Source organism: Glycine max, chromosome 10 (assembly GCF_000004515.6).
Source record: "Glycine max cultivar Williams 82 chromosome 10, Glycine_max_v4.0, whole genome shotgun sequence".
NCBI lineage: Eukaryota > Viridiplantae > Streptophyta > Magnoliopsida > Fabales > Fabaceae > Glycine > Glycine max.
Genome location: NC_038246.2, coordinates 41,239,779 through 41,259,959, shown reverse-complemented (window position 1 = coordinate 41,259,959; position 20,181 = coordinate 41,239,779). Strand labels below are relative to the sequence as shown.

Sequence of the window (20,181 nt, the reverse complement as noted above, 5' to 3'; positions counted from 1 at the left end):
TCTGGTCTAACATTTATATTTGCATATGATCAGTTTAGTTTAACATGTTTAATTGTGGACTTATAAGGATCAAATTGCCTCAAATACCAACATTATCCCTATTGATCAAACTCCGATGTTTAATTAAGTACTATTAAATTCTGAATCACACATATATAAACCAAGCCATACATGGATAAAGTCTGAACTAGCTAGACTAAAGCAAGACTATATCAAAAGAAAACATGTGTAGCAAATTAATTCATGCATAGAGCATTTAACAAAAGAATAACAGGGGAAAAAGTTAATTAAGGCTGTGTTTGACTTCTATGATCTAAAAATTGTATTTAGTTTTCAAAGTATAATTAAATAAGGTTCGTCAAATAATTGGTGGAGGGGTGCAAGGTACAAGATAGAGTGTGGAATTATCGGGGAGCCGAAGAGGATGAACTACATGAGAATAAAAGAAATAAATGGGTAAACAACTCCTAATTTTTACTATTTTTTAGTTTTTAAACACCTGTGTTGAAAACAATTTTCAAAATGTAATAGATTATGAATGAGAAAATAATTACTTGAATTATAATTTGGAGAATAAAAACTAAAATGAAAAAGTGATCAGAAAATCAAACATGTTCTAAGTTTCCCTTCAACACCTATTATTTATGAGTATAGGTATATATGGATTAACAAATTAATGAATAAATATTAAAATTTACCTAAGAAATCACTTGAAAAAAAGTCAGAAATGTTTAGCTTTCCTGAAGTTTTAATTCACTTTCATATGATCGAGGTCAAAATATTTGGCTTTTATTCATAACTTGTAATCGAGATGCGAAATCGCAGTAAAAAAACCAAATTAATTTTAATATTATTATTTTTCTCTATTACATTACTTATTTTAATTTAATTTCTTTCTCTTTTTAATATAAAAAACAATAATTTTTTTATACAAATATAAATACACCCAAACGTGCGCATGAAAGCTCGTTAAAGAATTTGCAGCATTATTCTGTGACTCGTAAAGTGCACGAATTATAAACACAAATTACATGTTTTAATCAGCTCTCGATTCAGAATATTGAGGAATTTGCAACATTATTCTGTGACATTATTCAATCTTGGACTTGGGCTGTTTGTCTATTTCAATTTTTATTTATTTATTTAGGTTAAAATATGTATTTAATTCTTAATAAATATTTAAATTTTATGTTTTTATTTTATAATAATTTTTTTAAAATTTAATCCCTAATAATATAATAGTTGAGTTCCTAATAATATAATAATTTTTTTTGTTAACACTTTTTTTAGTTTATAAGAAATTAACAAATTATGTGTTTATTCCTTAATAAAAAAATAATTTATTATTAGTTTTTTTAAAATGGACTAATAAAAAATGAAATAAATTTATGAAAGAACAAATATAAAATTTATTAATTTATTTGGGAGTAAAAAATATCAAAAATCAAAAATAAAATTATTATTTTATTAGAGACTTGATGTAATGAAAAAATGAAAAAAATTAAACACAAAATTTGAATATATATTTAGGATCTAAAACATATTTTATTCATTTATTTATTTTGTACTGCAACTTTCAACTTTTATTTATTAGAAAAGAAACATATAGCTTTGCAATATAATACTCACGCTTTTTTCTGTGAAATTAAATAATGAAAAACTAATGATAATGGAAAAAGGAAATACCGTCAAACTTGTGGAAAACAAAAATGAAAGGGGGCAAAGAAAAAGGTATAAGAAGAAAGAACAGCTATCGAGTGGATTTATTTGTCAAATTAATTTAAAACCTACATTAATATTAATTAATTGAAATTAGAATGGAATCCACTGGTGAGGATAGTGTTAGACAGGACCCAGTGCCCAAATGATAAAAGCATTTCAAAGACATTTTGAAGAAATGAAAGGCTCTCTTTTTATGTCAAACAATAACACTCATTTTGCTCTCTCTCTCTCTCTATCCCCATATTTGATAGAGACCTAAGTGTGCCTTACTAAGAACCCACTATGAGTGCTTTTGGAAATTAAGAGGTTCAAATTGACCAAATAAGTATGCTACGTTATGTCATGTAAGAATTATAATAAAATTAAAACAATTCTCTTTTAATTTAAGGTATATATTTTTTTAGGGGGGGTATGGAGGAGGCATTGGCCATGTTGAGAAAGGTTATGGATTAATTATGGCCTCTCATTCATCAGAATTCAAGGGCTTATGTCCCACTTTGGGTAGACATTCCTTTAATAAAATGGTCCCCAAACTAAAATAAAGGTGAATAAGCAAAGACTGAAGAATGAGAAAACATAGCAAATGAGCAAGATGATGCTCTCTCTCTCTCTCTCTCTCTCTCTCTCTGAGTTTTTTGCCTTTCCTCTTTTGCCCCCCACTGTGAACTATAATGTGCACGTGTGTCATCATCATTGTAGGCACGTGGTAGACCAAATTATTCAATCTCACAAATCACAACCACGTGCATGAACCGGAACACACGCGGGACAATACCAATTAGCTTTGCTTAATTAGCCATTTGAAGAGGCATTCTTATTTATGGTTAAACATATAATTTAGTTTTTGTATGTATAGTGGATTCTTAATTTAGTTCTTGTATATAAAATTTTGTTAAATTGGTTTTTATATGTGTAAACATTACTAATTTAGTCTTTGTTATCATATGTTAACGGTTAACCGTTAACTTTCTTACACATTATTAATTTATTTCATATAAATGTAGCTCATTATTAATTTAATCCTTAAATAAAGAAAAAATTAAAAGTACACTATACATACAAGGACCAAATAAATAATGCCTGGAGAGATTAATGGTAGTAGTGACTAATTGGATATAGGAGTAATATAAGTTAAACCTTTATTATTTAAAATTTAAGAGAGTGGGGTTGTTTAGGGTGCTGCATACTGCTAAGGCCGGCGTTGAGTGACGAAAAAACGGTCCATCCACGTGGGCCTGTATAGATGAGGACCAAAACGCCCAGTATAATCAGCCTATATTGGTAAAATGGAAAGTCCATACATGTGGACAGAAAGGGCACTGCTATGCACACCCAGCGAAATTGATGGTACACCCAGCAATTTTGCATTTTTCCAATTTTACCTTTTCATATGAAGATGATTCATAGGCCTCATATAGATCATCTTCATATGGACCAACCAAAAACCAATACGGATAAAGTTCATCCGTATGATTAGCATACAAATCAAGTTCATCCGTATGGTTTATACGGATGAAGTTCATCCGTATAAAACATACAGATAAACTTGATCCGTATACTTTATACAAATCAACTTCATTCGTATAATTCAGTTGATCCGTATGTAAAAATCTGCTTACGGATCACCACTTAGTTAGAAAAAACAACTTAAAAAAGAACAATAAGCCAGAGACATTTTGGACATTAATAAAAAATGTTGGGTGCATCAGCAATACTGTTGAATGCACCTAGCAACACTCAGACCAAAATTGTGATAATAAGCCCAATACATTTTTGTTCGAAATAAAAGTAGAAATAAGCTAATATAATTGTTCTTGTTGGTGATTATGTATTTGTTAAAATGTAATATTGAAAAGTGTTTTTTTTTTTTTAGTTTCATTATAAAAAATAGTGCAGAAACTTACTCTTTGTTAATAAAAAATGTAAAAAAATTATAATTTGTTTACAAGTGAAAATATTTTACTGTCAAATGACATTTATGTAAAAATAAACAAGATTCTTCCTAAAATAGTTCATATTTTTACACAATATGTGAGTAGAGGTTAGTTTAGTTATAAAGGAATAAACCTATATTTATAAGGATATGAGTTTGATTTTTGGTATTGATGTGAAAACATTGTTAATAAATAATTTGTAAATATATTTATAAACACTTGGTTAAACTTAGAGATATGAGTTTTGTGATCTAATTTACCTAACATTTTTATTAAATAAAATATATTTTGAATTTGTAATAAATTATATTATATACAATATTTTTTTAACTATTTGATCATTTTTAATAAAAAGTGTCAAAATTAAATTATAAATAAAGATGAAAAAAAATATAAGGATGAGAGGAAAGTTGAAAATAATATTTTTGAGCTAGTTGCTAAATTAAATTTAAAATTAAAATTAAGTAATATATTTAAAAGGAATTAATATCCAATATATGAGATTATGATAAGATATTTTTTCTAATGAAAAAAAAATGGTAGAACCATAAAACACTCTAAGTAACTATCAAATAGGGCACTAATGCCCAATGGCTTGTCGGGGTTGGGGTTGGGGCTGCTAGCAAAATTCCACACCTAGAAAATTACTAAATAAGCTTGAATTGTAAATTGTTTTACTTAATTGTAACTACTCAATTAATTCTTAGAAATCAAGAGATCTCCGGAAGAAAAATTATCCGTCTAGTATGAAAAGTGACATTGAGGGAATTTGAACTCACATCATGAGAAATATGAAAGTTCATTTCAAATCCTTAATCACTTATGTTGATCAAGTAGAAATTAAGTCTATTTTTTATATCATTGGTTTAACATGTTAGAGACCCAAGTTTGATATAATAGAAATAAAAGTTTGAATATTTACAAAATATAAAACTCAATAGCACAACTTATAAAAACTAAGTATAAAAATAAAAATACCATTTAACCCAAAAAAACTAAATACTTCACAAATGCTTTGCATGTAATTTCGGAATACTCTTTTTTATATCAAGCGATTAAATTAGGTTGCATACATTTGGGAAAAAATGTAAAAGAAAATTTAAAGGTTGCATACATTTATTTGAAGAGAAATGCTACCAACATTTTCTCTAATATTTTCTTTTTGATATTCTCTATGTGATTTATTAAAAATCATTAATTTTGATGAAATCAGCTTATTATTTAACGATTTTCTCTTAATTTAAACATGAAATTCATTGGAATAAGTGATTATTAATAAATCTCTAACATAAAAAAAAGTGACGAAAAAAGAGGATCGTTAGCCTTTCTGCTTCTATTATTTATTGCACAATTCGTCATTGTATAGACTATAGAGGCAAATCAATTTTGAACTTCCCTTCGTATTCAACCTTAGATACTTTATAAAACAAGGATTTGCCAACTAGGGCATGTAATCTTATCTCGTCCCTTATTAGTTTTACTAGAATCCAACCATTTCATTTTCATGTTTTATGTAAGTTTCCAGAAAAAAACGTAAAACAATATAACGAGGTTATATGTAAGTTTCCTTTATTTTTTTACGAATATATTAAAATATCAGCTAGAAGAATAAATTTCCGACATAATTAACATTTTACACTTTACTTGAATCGGTTCATGTGAATCAAGATGTTTCTTTTCAATTGACGATTCAGCGTGAGAGCATAGAAAACTTTTATCTTCTCATACCATAATCCATGATTACATATTTTAAGAAATTTCTTTGATAATGATATTTTAAGAAATTTAGTCATACTAAGAAATAATAAAGTCTTTTAAACTATTCCTATATACTCCCATATAGATATTTTTAATCAAATTTATGTGAATAACTTGAAATACTGACACAAGAAAGTATAACAAACAAAAATTTTATATCTCGTAAGCCAAAAAAAAAAAAAACCCAAAGCAAATAGCAGCAATTCATTGATTTCATTCATAAATTATTCCTGAAAAATAAATTGCGTGTACGAAGAAACTCTTTTGTAGCAGTAGCAAATAGCAAATCTTAACAACCGACAATTCATCCATAAACAGGTTAGTTCATTATTTAACTTACCCTAAAGAACCAAAATTAAATCAATTTATATTCTAATAATTAATAATTGATAATTTTTTTGAGGAAATTTAATAATTAATTGACCCTTAATTGGGTATTTGAGTCAGTCTACCCGTGTCCTTTGAATTTGAAGTTTGTCCATTATCAAAATTCAAAACTTTGCTCTATTTTTTTTTTTTGAATAAACATCAGTAAAAATAAAAAATAAAAAGTAAAAAAAGACATGCATGTGACCTAGAATTAGAAGTGCCATGAATTTTAGGTGAGGTTCTTGTTGATAACAAAAACAAAAACAAAAAAACACATCTGAGACTCTTTCTCTTGAATCGCTATCCATTCCTTGCGCAGTGGGACAAGCATCAGAAACAGAGGCAAAAACTTGTTGCCATTCCACCCAAATTCCGCGTTCTTTCGCTGATCCAACGTTTTCATCATTCTCTCCACTGTATACCCAGAAAATCTCCTCGCCAAGGTTTCTGCTTTTCGTTCATTCTGTATTTCAAATCTGTTTCTTTGTACACTTTCTTTTCTGGGTATGTCCATTTCCTTGATTTTTGTTTAAAAAATAATAATTTCTAGATATTTATGCTTTTTCACGTTTTCAGTCACAATTCTTCGTATCATATTGATTATTTTGTGTTTTTTGTGGTTATGACAGGGTTGCTCTCGGGGGATATTGATCTCATCTCAGACACTAGTTACCTGAATCTCTGTGATTTTGATCACTCGAAGCTTTGATATTTTGTATGGTTTTGAATGATTTCATGCTTCAGGGTTTAGTGTAGTAGGGCTTGATTGTGTTGAATATATGACATGGCTTGGACAACCCTCAAAGGTTCTCCCAGAATGTCTTCTCATCCAAGGCCTCTTTCTTGGATTGTGATTATGGTGGGAGCACTGGCATTTTTCTTAATTTATGCTTCCTGGGTTCTTGTATCATCCCCAATTGGTGCCACGGTTCAGGGATATTTTTATAGTGTAGGTAGTTCAGAGAAGCTAGATTTGCCTGTGTCTTCAGTGAATGAAGCTTCTATTAATGATGGTCACTCGAATACGAGTTTAGATCTTGTTGATAAAAACCCTTCCTCTGAGGATCTGCAATCTTCCACAATTTCCACTGAGGTGCCTAGCGATAGTAAGACAGAACAAACTGATACCACTTTAAACTCACAAGTGGACTTGAGTGACTCTACTTCAGTGAACCTTACAATGACCAAGGAAGTGAATAATAACGCCACAGATGTAGCCAATAGTAGCTTGCCTACTCAAGAAAATTCACAAGTTGATTTGAATTCAAAAACAACTACGTCATTGGTAGGTATCAATTCTTCTAATGAGACAGATAATATTAGAATGGAGGAACCCACTTCAGTGGCTTCGATCAATCCGTCCAGTGCTGTAAGTACAGCACCAAATGAGACCTCTATCTCTTCCGGTGATTCCACTTCAACTGCTGTTCCAGCATCAGTAGAGAAGCCAAATAACACACCCTCTGCTGGTAAGCTGGTTCTGTAGATTCAGGTTGCAGTTGTAATCTTTTCACCTGCACTTGCTTGTTGTCGATGTATCATTGTCTAGAATGATTTTCTAGTAACCTTCCTGTTGTTTTGATCTTTGTTTAGATTTTCAATAGGGTTAATTAAGAGTGTTAAGATTATTTTCCTTTGGCATGTGGAGCATAGTAGTCAATAGCACGCTGTAGTGGCACTCACCTGATATATGCTTCAAAAACCCATTTTTTCCAGGGTTTTAAATAGAACGCTATAGCTGCAGAACGCCCCCCTAGCTTTTGATGCTGTTGTGGTGCTAATGCTGTTTTTAGCCTGTGAATAAATTGAAATATGAAACATATTATAATTCTAATTTTTTAAAATCAGTTGGAATATTCAGTAGTTTAGTGATAGGTTTTTAAACAGAAACAGTACACAAACACGATACTGGCCTTACAGCCAAGGCTCTCTGAGAAAACAGTTCTTAGCCTTCCAAAACTGAAAAAAACACTGTACAGAAGAAACTGTCCACTCCCTTTCCTATACTTCACCGCATACAATTAGATAACTGTTACATAACTGCCCTATTATTAGTCAATTAAATAATATTGCATAAGTGCATAACTCCCCTATTATTAATTCTGGCCTTCTTAATTGCTGCATAGGTGTATAATTGCCCTACCATGTAACTGTCCTATTATTATTTCTGGACTGCTATTTTTGTTTTATTTCTACTAGAGTAAACAAGCCACAGTTTTGGTTTATTTTCTGCACAATCCATAGCTTGACTCATATCTTGACTTTGGGTTGTAATATTTAGCTGTGTGGACTACTGACTCAAATATGAAACATATAATTCAATTATTTTGTTTGAGACTCAAAAACATACTACAATTTAGGACCTCTGTAGTCTGGATTAGGTTGATAAACAAGACAGACACATACAGACAGACATAGATTACTGAGTTTGAATCATTGATCTTGCTCTTTCTAAAGTGAGGAGATTTCATTTGTGTTGCTATTTGCTACATATTTTTAAATGTTTGCAAAATATGTTAATTGTTGGTAGTTGTATCTTGTTACTAAAATTTCTCATATAAATAGGCACAACCTTTTTTCTTAACAATATTGTTTGGAATTACTGTGTTGAATTTTTTAATTGTTGTTTCTCATTCTGTTTTTGTAGGCTGTGATCTGTACCGTGGAAATTGGATACATGATCCATTGGGACCGTTATACACAAACAATTCGTGCCCTGTATTGACACAGATGCAGAATTGCCAGGGTAATGGGAGGCCTGATAAGGATTATGAAAATTGGCGATGGAAGCCCTTTCAATGTGACCTCCCACGATTTGATCCCAAAAAGTTCTTGGAGCTGATGAGAGGGAAGACCTTGGCTTTCATTGGAGATTCAGTAGCCCGAAACCAGATGGAATCAATGCTATGTATTCTGTGGCAGGTTATTTTTTTATTCCTTGTTGATCTGATTTGCAGGGAAAATAAAATGATTCCAAGATGATTCATGTATTCACTGCTGATTTGTCATTATTAATATCTTATGGATGCTGCATGTTTTTTGTGATTATGATTTTTCTCGAAATAGGGATACATCTCGAATATTTAAATTTTGTATACTGAATCATAGATAGTTCACTGCAAATTATAGACAACCTAAAGGAAATTCCTGCTTCAAGGGAAGGACTTCAACACAATAATTCCTTAAAGAATTAGATGGGACAGCTTTTGATGTTACTATCATCAGCATGTGAACATAGTTTTGAGTTTATTATGATAATCCTTAATTTATCAACATTTTGTCAAAGTTACACGCAATACTAGCTTGAATTTAAAAATTTCAAGAAAATCCTCTTGCACTTTTCAAATACATCCTTTTTGGCATCTTGAAGCAACCCCTGATTTCTTTTATTTGATATATCTATCTGTGATGTTTTTCCTTAATAAACATGTTTAGAAGGTAAAACCAAGCTCCAAGTGAGATGAAGTTTGTCTCAATATTTTATTTATTTATTTATTTTTATAAAACTGCAGGAGATGTTCCTCCAGGTCTTCAGTGTCATCATAACTTTTGTTTTGAAAATTTATGCCTTCCACAGCCTTTCCCATCCAAATAATATTAAAAGGTTTAATTACTCATGTAGTTCCTATAGTTACAAAAACTTTCTCTCTTAGTCCCTGTTCTTAAAAATATTCCCTTTTATTGGTTAATGAAACCATAATAAAATTAAAAGAAAAAAGGCATCTTTTTGCTGTAGGTCAAGAATTGTCTTCTTGTGGCCTTGGTGCTGCAGCTGCAACTGCACCATGCCATGTTCATGATCAAATGGTTTGTTGCCAGTCAGCATCATGCATTTGACTTTAAATATTCGTATACACATACGTAGGTACCTAGTGGAATAAGACTTTGTTGTTATTATATATACCTACGTAGGTTTCTACATAGGGGTGGTTATGTGTCAGCATCCATTTTATGATGATGAGAAGCTTAACTAAAAATCTTGTACTTTCAGGTAGAGACACCAAAGAATCGGGGAAATCGTAACATGCAACGATATTATTTTAGGTCCACTTCTGTTATGATTGTCAGGATATGGTCCTCGTGGCTTGTCAAACTAACATCCGAACCATTTGACTATGCTCCCGGCGGTGTGGATAAGCTCCATCTTGATGCCCCTGATGAGAAGTTGATGGAACACATCCCAAACTTTGATGTGGTTGTTCTTTCTTCTGGTCATTGGTTTGCCAAGCAGTCTGTGTATATTTTGAACAATGAGATAGTGGGAGGACAGTTGTGGTGGCCTGACAAGTCTCGAAAGATGAAGATTGACAGTGTTAAAGCATATGGCATATCTGTTGAAACATTTCTAACTGCTATTGCTACAATTCCAAATTACAAAGGGCTTACAATAGTGCGATCCTACTCACCTGACCATTATGAGGGTGGAGCATGGAACACAGGTGGATCGTGCACTGGGAAGGCTAAGCCTCTTGCACCTGGTGAACTGGTGGAAAATGTGCACACGAATATAATGCATGAGCAACAGGTGACGGGCTTTAACCGTGCAGTGGAAAGGGCAACAAATGGATCAAAGTTGAGGCTAATGGATATCACTGAAGCCTTTCAATACAGGCATGATGGTCACCCTGGTCCTTACAGGAGTCCTGATCCCAATAAGATTACGAAACGTGGACCTGATGGAAGGCCACCACCACAGGATTGCTTGCACTGGTGCATGCCAGGCCCCGTTGATACATGGAATGAACTTGTGTTTGAAATCATTAGGAGAGAATATGAAGGTGGAAGTGCATCATGAGATGTGTTTATTTTTTTGACTTCACTATGTTGTGCTTCTGCACTCAAGAGGCAATATGCTGTGACTTTTGTAGAAATGTGACTGTCTTGGGAGGGGTAAAGGTAGTAGTAGTAGTCCACTTGAATCTTTTCATAGCATAACATATTTACTTATTACAGGGAAATTAATTTATTTTTAAACATTGAGATGATAAGATTTTAGGTTATTCCTCAACCATCGAAAGCCATCAGTACTACTACTTGGGTAATATGATCATGAGCAAGTTCTGATTTTAAATATCACCTTATATTATTGTTTCTTGCATTTGGTGGTTGTTACTAATTCATTGGAGAGGATAATGTATGATATTGACAAAATTTAAAATTTCAAGTTGCTTTTAAGGTTTAAGCTAAACATTGTTCTTGTTTGGGAAATTGTCTGAAAGATGAAGAGACGGATGGATTTTCAATAATCTTTCAAAATATTTTGACACTCGGTATCGGCAACAATATAAAACACTTATATATTTTTAAAACATTTTAATTCAATTAATTTTTTTGTTCTAATATACTTTAAAAATAAATTAAAGCTCATACGTGAAATTAAAATATATTACTATTATTTAATTATTTATTAGATTTTTTATTATTTTGCAGGACATGTAGTATTAACATTTTGTACTCATTTATAATTTTACTTAACATATTTTTTTTATAATTTTACATTAATTTGTTATTTAATGATGTAAAATATCATAATATATATCTAGTTATTACTGCTTTAACCCCGATATAAATCCCAATTGAATTAATGAACCATGAACTAATATTTTCAACACTTTTTGAAAAAATAGGGCTAACATTATTTAGAAAGTGCGAATAGACATATTAATATCCATTAATGTCCTGCACTAATTCAGTAAAAAAAAAAAAACATCAGCACTAATTTCATAGTGAATAATTTTGTATTTCGTTCCTCTAAAAAAAATTGTATTTTGTTGGTGCCAAAAATAGCATCCATCAGAAAAATTTTAAACGTTATACACTTTCAAACACATGTTTGAATATATGTTAGAAACTTGTTTAATGGATAAAATACACATTTTTAGGCATGTACGCAGAAGTAACTCGTTACTTTTGAAAAAACGCCTAATACGTTCAATGAAACGGTTTCACAAATGTAACTTAAAATGTAGTCCATTTTAGAGGTAAAACCTATGTCATTGCAAAACATGCCTCCAAATTACTCTTTAAGGTTATAGTTTTGCACAGTGTAGGTAAATTTACCTTCAGGTGCATATGTGAATATGCACTGAAAACTAATTCAATGAAAAAAAAACATATTTTAAGGCACGAACGCAAAAGTAACTCCCTTGTTACTTTTAGAAAATGATCGTTACGTTGAACTAAACAATCTTATAAACACAACTTAAACTGTAGTCCATCTTACAGGTAATTACTTTTTAAGGTTGTAGTTTTGCATTAAATTTATCTTTAAGTGCATGTTTGAATATCCGTTCGAAACTCATTATTACTTCCTTATTACTTTTAGACACGGACATAGAAGTAACTTCCTTATTACTTTTGAAAAAATGGCGATAATTACATTCATAAACACAAATTAAACTGTAGTGCATCTTACGATTACAAGTGAAACCTATGTCACCGCAAAATATGTCCCAAATCACTCTTTAAAATTATAATTTTGCATAATGTAAGTAAGTTTACCTTTACCCGATAAAATCTAACGAGAAAGCAACTAAAATTATTCTAAAAACTTAAAATTTCAATTGGTATCAAATATTCAAATTGCATTACATAAAGTTGCAATTAAACTTCCACTGTAACTTTATATATATATATATATATATATATATATATATATATATATATATATATATATATATATATATATATATATATATATATATATATATATATATCTTTCATGTGATACAATTTGGTTATTTTTATCAATCAAATTAAAAAGAATCCCAGTTCATGTACTTGTACCATAAAGGAAAATCCCAATTCGATTCTCAGTCCACAGCTTTCCAATTGGTAAGAGTTGAGTTGCAAGTATATTTAATTTAATAAATAGTAATAATAGTATTAAATCCAAAGTCCAAATCTTATGACTTTCTCTCTCTTTGAATTTGAAATTCAAACGTCTTTTCTTTTCTTAGAATCCGAAGCCCCACACAAATAAAAGAACAAAATTATCATTTTATTTTATTTAAAGGGCAGACAGAGAACAATAAATCCAAATCGAAATCAAATCCACAACGAGCGCTCTTCAACGGTCCCTTTCCTTAAAAACGGCTACTTTCTCTCTCTACAATTCAAACTCTCATTTCAAACCAAAAAACTCTCACTTTCTTCATTCTCTCCACAAAATCAACTCATTTCCTCTTCTCAGCAGCGACGACGACGGAAAATCATTCCCAACACGATGCAATTTGTAGATCCCTTGCATTGTTCAGGTCAGTGAAAACTCTCTCACTCTCTCATCACATTCCTATGAAACTGAAACAACTCAAATCCCCCTCACATTCAGTCAATATGTCGGTACCAAATCGGTTACTCTGTTTCTTGCTTCGTTTCTCGCTCTTTTGAAATTTGAATTGCGTTGCTGCTTTCACCCTTTCTTCCAGCTGAGGTCGATGTAGCGTTTCTCTGAATCGGATTTATACAACAAAGCTTTTTACTCCTCCCTCTTTTACGAGTTCGAGTTTGAGTTCTGATTGAATTATTATGGGTTCAATTTTTTTTTTTTTTTTTTTATGTTTAGTTCTTTCTATTTTGAGACGATGGGTTTGAGAAAATTAATGTACTACTTCAGCACTAGTAGGGGAATGTCACTCATGTAGTATTTCTCTTAAGCTGTTTTGCTGAGCCATTGGCTTTATACTTGGGTGATTAAGGTGTGGTGGATTTTAGGTTTCAGAGGTGTTTCTTTAAGTCAAGAGTAACTGTAGAGTCAGAATTTGCTTTTGGCCATCAATCAAAAGTCAGAATACTTTTCTAAATTGGTACCTCTTGAATGGAGGCTATTTGTAAACAAAAGTTTTCTTTTGCAAGTATGTTGTTAGTTTCTATATCTATGATATGCTGATATGTATAGTCAAATTGGAATTATAACTGTTTTGAAACTGGTCTTTCTGAATTTGAATGAGAATGTCTCTGGCAGATACAAAGAGCCCCAAAATGTCCAAACCTCAAAATGATCCCCTTTTGCAATCGGAAACAACTTGTGGAACACTTCTCTATGAACTTCAGGTATATATTAAGTTTTGCTGCAATTGTCTTTCCTACCCCCCCCCCCCCCCCCCCCCCCCCCCCCTTCCTCACCAGCAGGTGAATGGAATAATATTCAATATTGCTGTGAGAATTGCTCATTGTTTGTCTCAACTTATTTAATAGATAATATGGGACGAAGTTGGGGAGGCTGAGTCTGACAGAGATAGAATGCTGTTTGAGCTTGAACAAGAGTGTCTAGAAGTATACCGAAGGAAGGTAGATCTAGCAAATCGGTCTAGAGCTCAGTTAAGGCAGGCAATTGCTGATTGTGAGGCAGAACTTGCCGCCATTTGTTCATCAATGGGAGAGAGACCAGTGCATATTCGTCAGGTTAGTTGTTTTAAGAATTGCTATATTTTGCTTGCTGTTGTTTTAGGACGTGCCTGTGTATTTACCTGAATGGGGTGGAAAAAGTGCTTAAAAAATTTGAAGTGGTAAAATCCACGTTAAAAAAATTTGCACTCCTAAGTGGATTACTGGATTACCACTCTATATATAGCTTAAAAGTATAATTATTTGCTATTTTCTTGATTTTTTTTCCGTCAAGATAATTTGTTATCCAGTTAGACTGCTAATAGGATTTTTACACTCTTGTCTCTTTTCGTTTTTCTAGGCTGATCAAAATGCTGGAAGCCTGAAGGAAGAGCATGCAAGAATTCTTCCGCAGTTGGAGGAGATGCAAAAGAGGAAAATTGAGCGTAGAAATCAATTTATAGAAGTTCAAGAGCAGATTCAAAGCATTTCAATTGAAATATATGGTCCTAGAGAATATATTCCTGCAGTCGAAGATGAAACTGATTTATCCTTGAGAAAACTAGAAGAATTGCACAGGCAGCTGCATGCACTTCAGATTGAGAAGGTCAATTATCTACTTGTACTTCAGTTCTTTTAACGGTTCCATCAACTTGCATCACCTTTTGTGTTCCTTCCTTGTTACTATTAGTAATTATGCTTGTATCTTCTCTTTATGCAGAGTAGTCGCTTAAAGCAAGTCCAGGAGCACCTGTATACATTAAATTCTCTTTGTTTAGTGCTTGGTTTTGACTTTAAGCAGACAATTAATGGAATTCATCCCAGTTTATTGGACTCAGAAGGATCTAAGAGTGTAAGTAATGACACCATTCAGCAATTAGCTGTTGCTATACAAGAACTGCGGGAAGTTAAATTACAGAGAATGCAGAAGGTAAAGATTGATTTATAATAAATTTTGTCATTTTTATTTAAAATTTTGTGTTTTTTTCTCTCTCGTGATAGTTGTAATAACTTATGGTTTGGTAGCTCCAAGATCTTGCCACTACAATGTTGGAGCTCTGGAATTTGATGGATACCCCTATTGAAGAGCAACAGATGTTTCAGAATGTTACATGTAATATAGCTGCTTCAGAACATGAAGTAACTGAACCAAACACCTTGTCCGTGGACTTCATCAATTTGGTGAGTTATACATTACTTGAGTATAATTGGGAGGGACTATATTTCTTGATTTTTATGGTTCACAATTCATGTAGAAGTAATAATGTCATGCAGGTTGAGGCGGAAGTAGCTAGGTTAGAAGCGTTAAAATCAAGCAAGATGAAAGAGCTTGTATTAAAGAAAAGAACAGAGCTGGAGGAGATTTGTCGAAAGACTCATTTGATTCCAGAAATAGATAATGCAGTGGAATCCGCTGTTGATGCCATAGAATCTGGTAGCTTTCTGCTTTCTAGCAAGTCAATTGCAATTATTTCTTACGCAAACTTAAAAGTCTGCCTCTTCCTGTTTGATGCAGGATCTGTGGACCCTGCTTGCATTCTTGAACAAATTGAACTTCAGATTTCCCAAGTCAAAGAGGAAGCTTTTGGCAGAAAAGAGATACTTGAAAAGGTTGAGAAATGGTTGGCAGCATGCGATGAAGAGTCTTGGCTTGAGGAGTACAACAGGGTTAGTAATTTGTAACCTACTTCAACATTGCCATTTTGACTCACTTTTTAATCTTGGCTACATTTTAACAATTTAACTGTGTTTTGTTTTGTTTATCCTCCAGGATGATAATCGATACAATGCTGGGAGAGGTGCTCATCTTACTCTTAAGCGAGCTGAGAAAGCTCGTGCCTTGGTTAACAAAATTCCAGGTATATAATAGTTAGCCATATTTGTCATTAATTTGTTATTAAACCTTTACCATTAGGGCTAAATGTTATAATAACATCAAACTGAATCACGAACCAGCATTATAGTGGGTTACTGATTACATTTTATGCGGAGCTTCTTCAAAGGTGCCAATTTGGATGTGTGAAGTCGTGATAGTTCTTTATAGTTCTGATTTTGCTTGTGAGTTCCAAAAGCAATTATGGAGTAATTAGAATGCTAGTTTAGTTATTTTCTTGGTTGATATTGTTTTTTTCAAGTCTTGTTCCTACACTACATTCATCTTTTAACTTCATTCCTCTGCCGAGCCATCTGGTTCTGCTTGTCGGATGAAACTTCTTTTCCTGCCACAGTGTTCGTGTATAATTTTAAAACGGTCTCTCTTTTTATGTATATAGCAATGGTAGATGGTCTGACTTCAAAAACTATTGCATGGGAGAAGGAAAAAGGCATTGAGTTCACGTATGATGGTGTAAGTACTTTCTTCAAGAAGCTAGTTTCATAATGAATTTTTTGGGGTGGGGAGTGGATTGAATGTTAGTTAGTGTCTTTTATTTGGTTGTTCTAGCAAATATGCTTCAAAGTGATTCTTTCTGTGCGACTTTCTAGATTCGTCTTCTTTCTATGCTTGAAGAATACAATATATTACGGCAAGGGAAAGAGCAAGAACGTCGTAGGCAGCGGGTAAGATCCTCTAATTGCATTTAAATATGCATCTCAGAGAAATTTTCTAGACGTTTAATGTTATTATCCAAGACTTGTTATTAAGATGTTACTTTTTTGTTTCAGGATCTGAAGAAACTCCAGGGACAAATGATAGCTGAACAGGAGGCACTCTATGGGTCAAAGCCAAGCCCTTCAAAGCCCCAAAGTGTTAAAAAGGGACCTAGGATGTCAACTGGAGGTGCAGCTAGTAGAAGAGTCTCTTTGGGAGGAGCGATGCTTCAAACTCCAAAACCTGATTCAAAAGCTACTCACTCACGTGCCACAAGAAAGATTGACAAAGCGCACCAAATTGAGCATCTAAATTACCTGGATGATGGCATTGCTGGTTTATCAGCAGGTAGTTTCTGTAAACTCTACTATTCCCCTCTCCTTTTCAGATATATACTATAGGGGTTAGTTACGGATATCTCGGTTAGAATTCATTAAAAACTTATCCAGCCTCAAACTTGTATCCAACTTGTCCCAAAAAAGCTGCCTCAAATTTGTACACCTCTATGTATTGTAGAAAAAAAAAGCTCCAACAGATTCTTCAAAGTACATGTCTTGATCTGTTTATGCATTTTTCTTGTGTTTGATGTTGAAGGAGGAAGTCAAAGCCACATCACAGCTGGTAGATATTCGCATGATTTCTTGTTGGTCTATTTGGCACAGCTCTTCTTTCCCTTGATGTTTATCTGTTTTCACTTTAAGTTACACACACAAGATGTGAAATATACACATTCTCATTTCTCTTGAACACAGTTGTACCACATTCTCATTTCTCTTGTACATGTACACATTCTCTTGTACAGTTGTACCACATTCTCATTTCTATAGTACATGGACACATTTAGAACTCTAACTTTTTTGGTTTTCCCTATGTTTGAGCAGCTAGAAGAGGGCTGGACATTGCTGGCGTTCCTGTAAAAAAACACTCATTTGGTGCTGGGACTCAAATCATAGAATCTCCTCTGCTACGACAGCCTTTTTCTCCCATCTCTTCCAACAGTGTATCTTCAAAATCTAATGTGGCAAATGCTACAGATGAACAGAATAAACAGAGTGAGAAGTTGCAGAGAACACTGTCGCTTAACAATGTGCCATTTACTACTCCCTCCAAGACAGCTACTACTGTGGTAGATGAAGAGAATAGAACTCCAAAGGCAATACCTATTCCTGTCCCAGCTACCCCTTCAACAGTATCAGTTCCAATGAATATGGCCATGACTCCAGTTCCTTCTTCAATTTTCAAGAACATAAGCTTGAACTCAACAACTCCCACATCAGTTCCTCATGGAAATGACATGGTTCAAGAGGCTGAATATTCCTTCGAGGAAAAAAGGCTCAGTTATTATATGTTAGCATGATTTTTTTCTTTGGTGTTTCATTTTACTTCTTGTAGTTACTTGTGATGGATAATCATAAGTCAATTGTAATTGGCTTTCTGATTGTGTACATTTGGAGAAGTGGAGGTAGACTAGGATGTGGAACAAACTTACTAATGGCGACAGATTTTGCGGTCTAATTGCCATTTACTTTTCTTCATTACTTTCCGATTGTTTCATCTAAAAGTGGGGCCTTGGTGTATTGGATATTCACTTTTATGGAGATGGATTATTGTTAATACTTTGAATTCGAAATATTTCATCATGAGATTTAGCAGTTACTTGCCTTATTGTAATTCTCTTTCGGTGATTAAAATTTCAATGGGAGCCATGATTGACAAGTGGAGGCCGTCAAATAAGGCGTTTGGCAAGAATGTGTCCCATACAAGTTAACTTCATTCTCTAGCTTTTTCTTTTGTCTTGCCACTTTCTCGGCTTGTATCATCGAAATTATTATTGTTGACTTCAATCAATGTTGATTATAATGCCATCGAACATACTCATTTTTCATGCGGGCTCTTGATTTGTCGCCTTGAAAGCTAATTTGTCTAAGTGGTCGATATTAGACAACTCTTGAAAGTTATTGGAAAAAAAAATTACGCGTGGACATAAATAAAAACGTAGAGGTAGGCTTTGAGGAGCAATGAATCAATATTGAGTGATTCGCACATACATAAAATTTGTCAATTGATTTAGGTAAAAATCATAATAAAAAAATTTGCAAAATATTATTCATGGTGAGCGTGTTTTGCTCGCATATTAGTTCTTGGAAAGGGGAACTCTCCCAAAGGAAAGTCAATAGCTTATTTTTAATTTTATTAAGGAGTAATACATCAGTAGGTCTCTGAATTTTTACACAATTTTCAATTAAGTCCCTAAATTATAAAAGTTTGTAATTGGGTCCTTTATGTTTTCCAAATTTTGTAATCAAGTCCCCGAGGTTAGTGGTTCATTTACAAACCATTAACTTTGACAGAATATTCCCTACTCCCTTATAGCTGGGAGTTTTGTGGATTTTCAGAGGTTAGAAACGAATGACTAGAAACATTCTTAGTGATGCATTATTTGATCGATATTCTAAAATTTGTCATAGCCAAAGGGTAAGAACAATGATGAACTTGTTCCTATAAGTAAGGACTAAGGTGTACAAACACATTACACATGCCAGTATTGATATTGGATAAAAAGAAAACATAAAAAAGAGGGTAACAAAATTTATCTATAATCTTTTAAAGGCTTAATAAAGCGGTACATAATTTTCTGATCTTTTCATCTCATTATATAATAAGTAAAAGATAATTCAACTATTGATACAAGACATAAAGTAGCATATTTAGGTACACAACTTCCACAAATTTCTAAATTTGCATAAAGAATGACTTTTAAATAGTTGATGAACACTTGATAACAAACAAACCAAATCTTGTTAGACACCAACCTTTTTGAATTAATATATGATGAAATATATGACTATATAATGTCAATTTACTACACTATTATTAAAATTATCATAGAATGGATTTGCTTTCAATAATGAATTACAAGTGTGACTAAATCTTAAACTAAAAATCAGTCTCATAATTAGCTAAAACTATCGAAAGTTTATAGAAATATTTTGAGATTAAAAAATAACCAAAGTACCTAATTATTATGATTAAAAAAATTATATTGTTAGTCTTTTAAATATGTACAAATTTAATTTTAATCCTTTTAAATATGTAAAAAAAATTGATTTTAGTTTTTTTTTAAAAGGCTAAAATCATTAGGTCATTTGAGGACCATGTAACATCTTTGCCACACACAATAATGGATGACATATAATTCCTGCTCATTCAAGGTGACATGTTTAAAAAAATAAGAAATCAAATTAGATACATGTTTGGATTTCAGTTAGAAACAATCGTTTACAACATACTGAGTTTTGCAAAATAATTTTTATCCTTTCTTATATAAAATGAATTTTATAGATCATTATTTGATCTCAAAATTCACAACAAGTTGGACTGAAGTTAAACATATTTTAAAGTTATTAAACTTTTAATTACTGATATATTAACATAAAATAATGTAATTCATAAATACACTAAATCATAATAATGTTTGCTTAC

General features: G+C 32.3%; 2 protein-coding genes across 3 annotated transcripts; both read left to right on the top strand.

Moving 5' to 3' along the window:
- Positions 1-6,007: 6,007 nt before the first annotated feature.
- LOC100777725 (protein trichome birefringence-like 18) lies at positions 6,008-10,881 on the top strand. 2 transcript variants are annotated; one of them, XM_003535365.5, is made up of 4 exons: positions 6,008-6,287; positions 6,413-7,252; positions 8,431-8,705; positions 9,775-10,881. In XM_003535365.5, exons 2-4 carry the CDS (start codon positions 6,568-6,570, stop codon positions 10,576-10,578), a joined length of 1,764 nt encoding a protein of 587 aa, XP_003535413.1. In that variant the 5' UTR covers positions 6,008-6,287; positions 6,413-6,567; the 3' UTR covers positions 10,579-10,881. The 2 variants fall into 2 exon arrangements, with proteins under 2 accessions (XP_003535413.1, XP_006589257.1); XM_006589194.4 differs by having other exon boundaries at positions 6,013-6,226.
- A 1,944-nt stretch (positions 10,882-12,825) lies between these two features.
- Positions 12,826-18,312, top strand: LOC100777734 (65-kDa microtubule-associated protein 3). Its single transcript, XM_003536146.4, has 13 exons — positions 12,826-13,039; positions 13,747-13,835; positions 13,980-14,186; positions 14,470-14,715; positions 14,830-15,039; positions 15,135-15,290; positions 15,384-15,543; positions 15,625-15,776; positions 15,880-15,967; positions 16,382-16,455; positions 16,593-16,667; positions 16,773-17,046; positions 17,580-18,312. Exons 1-13 carry the CDS (start codon positions 13,009-13,011, stop codon positions 18,053-18,055), a joined length of 2,238 nt encoding a protein of 745 aa, XP_003536194.2. The 5' UTR covers positions 12,826-13,008; the 3' UTR covers positions 18,056-18,312.
- The last annotated feature ends 1,869 nt before the right edge of the window (positions 18,313-20,181 follow it).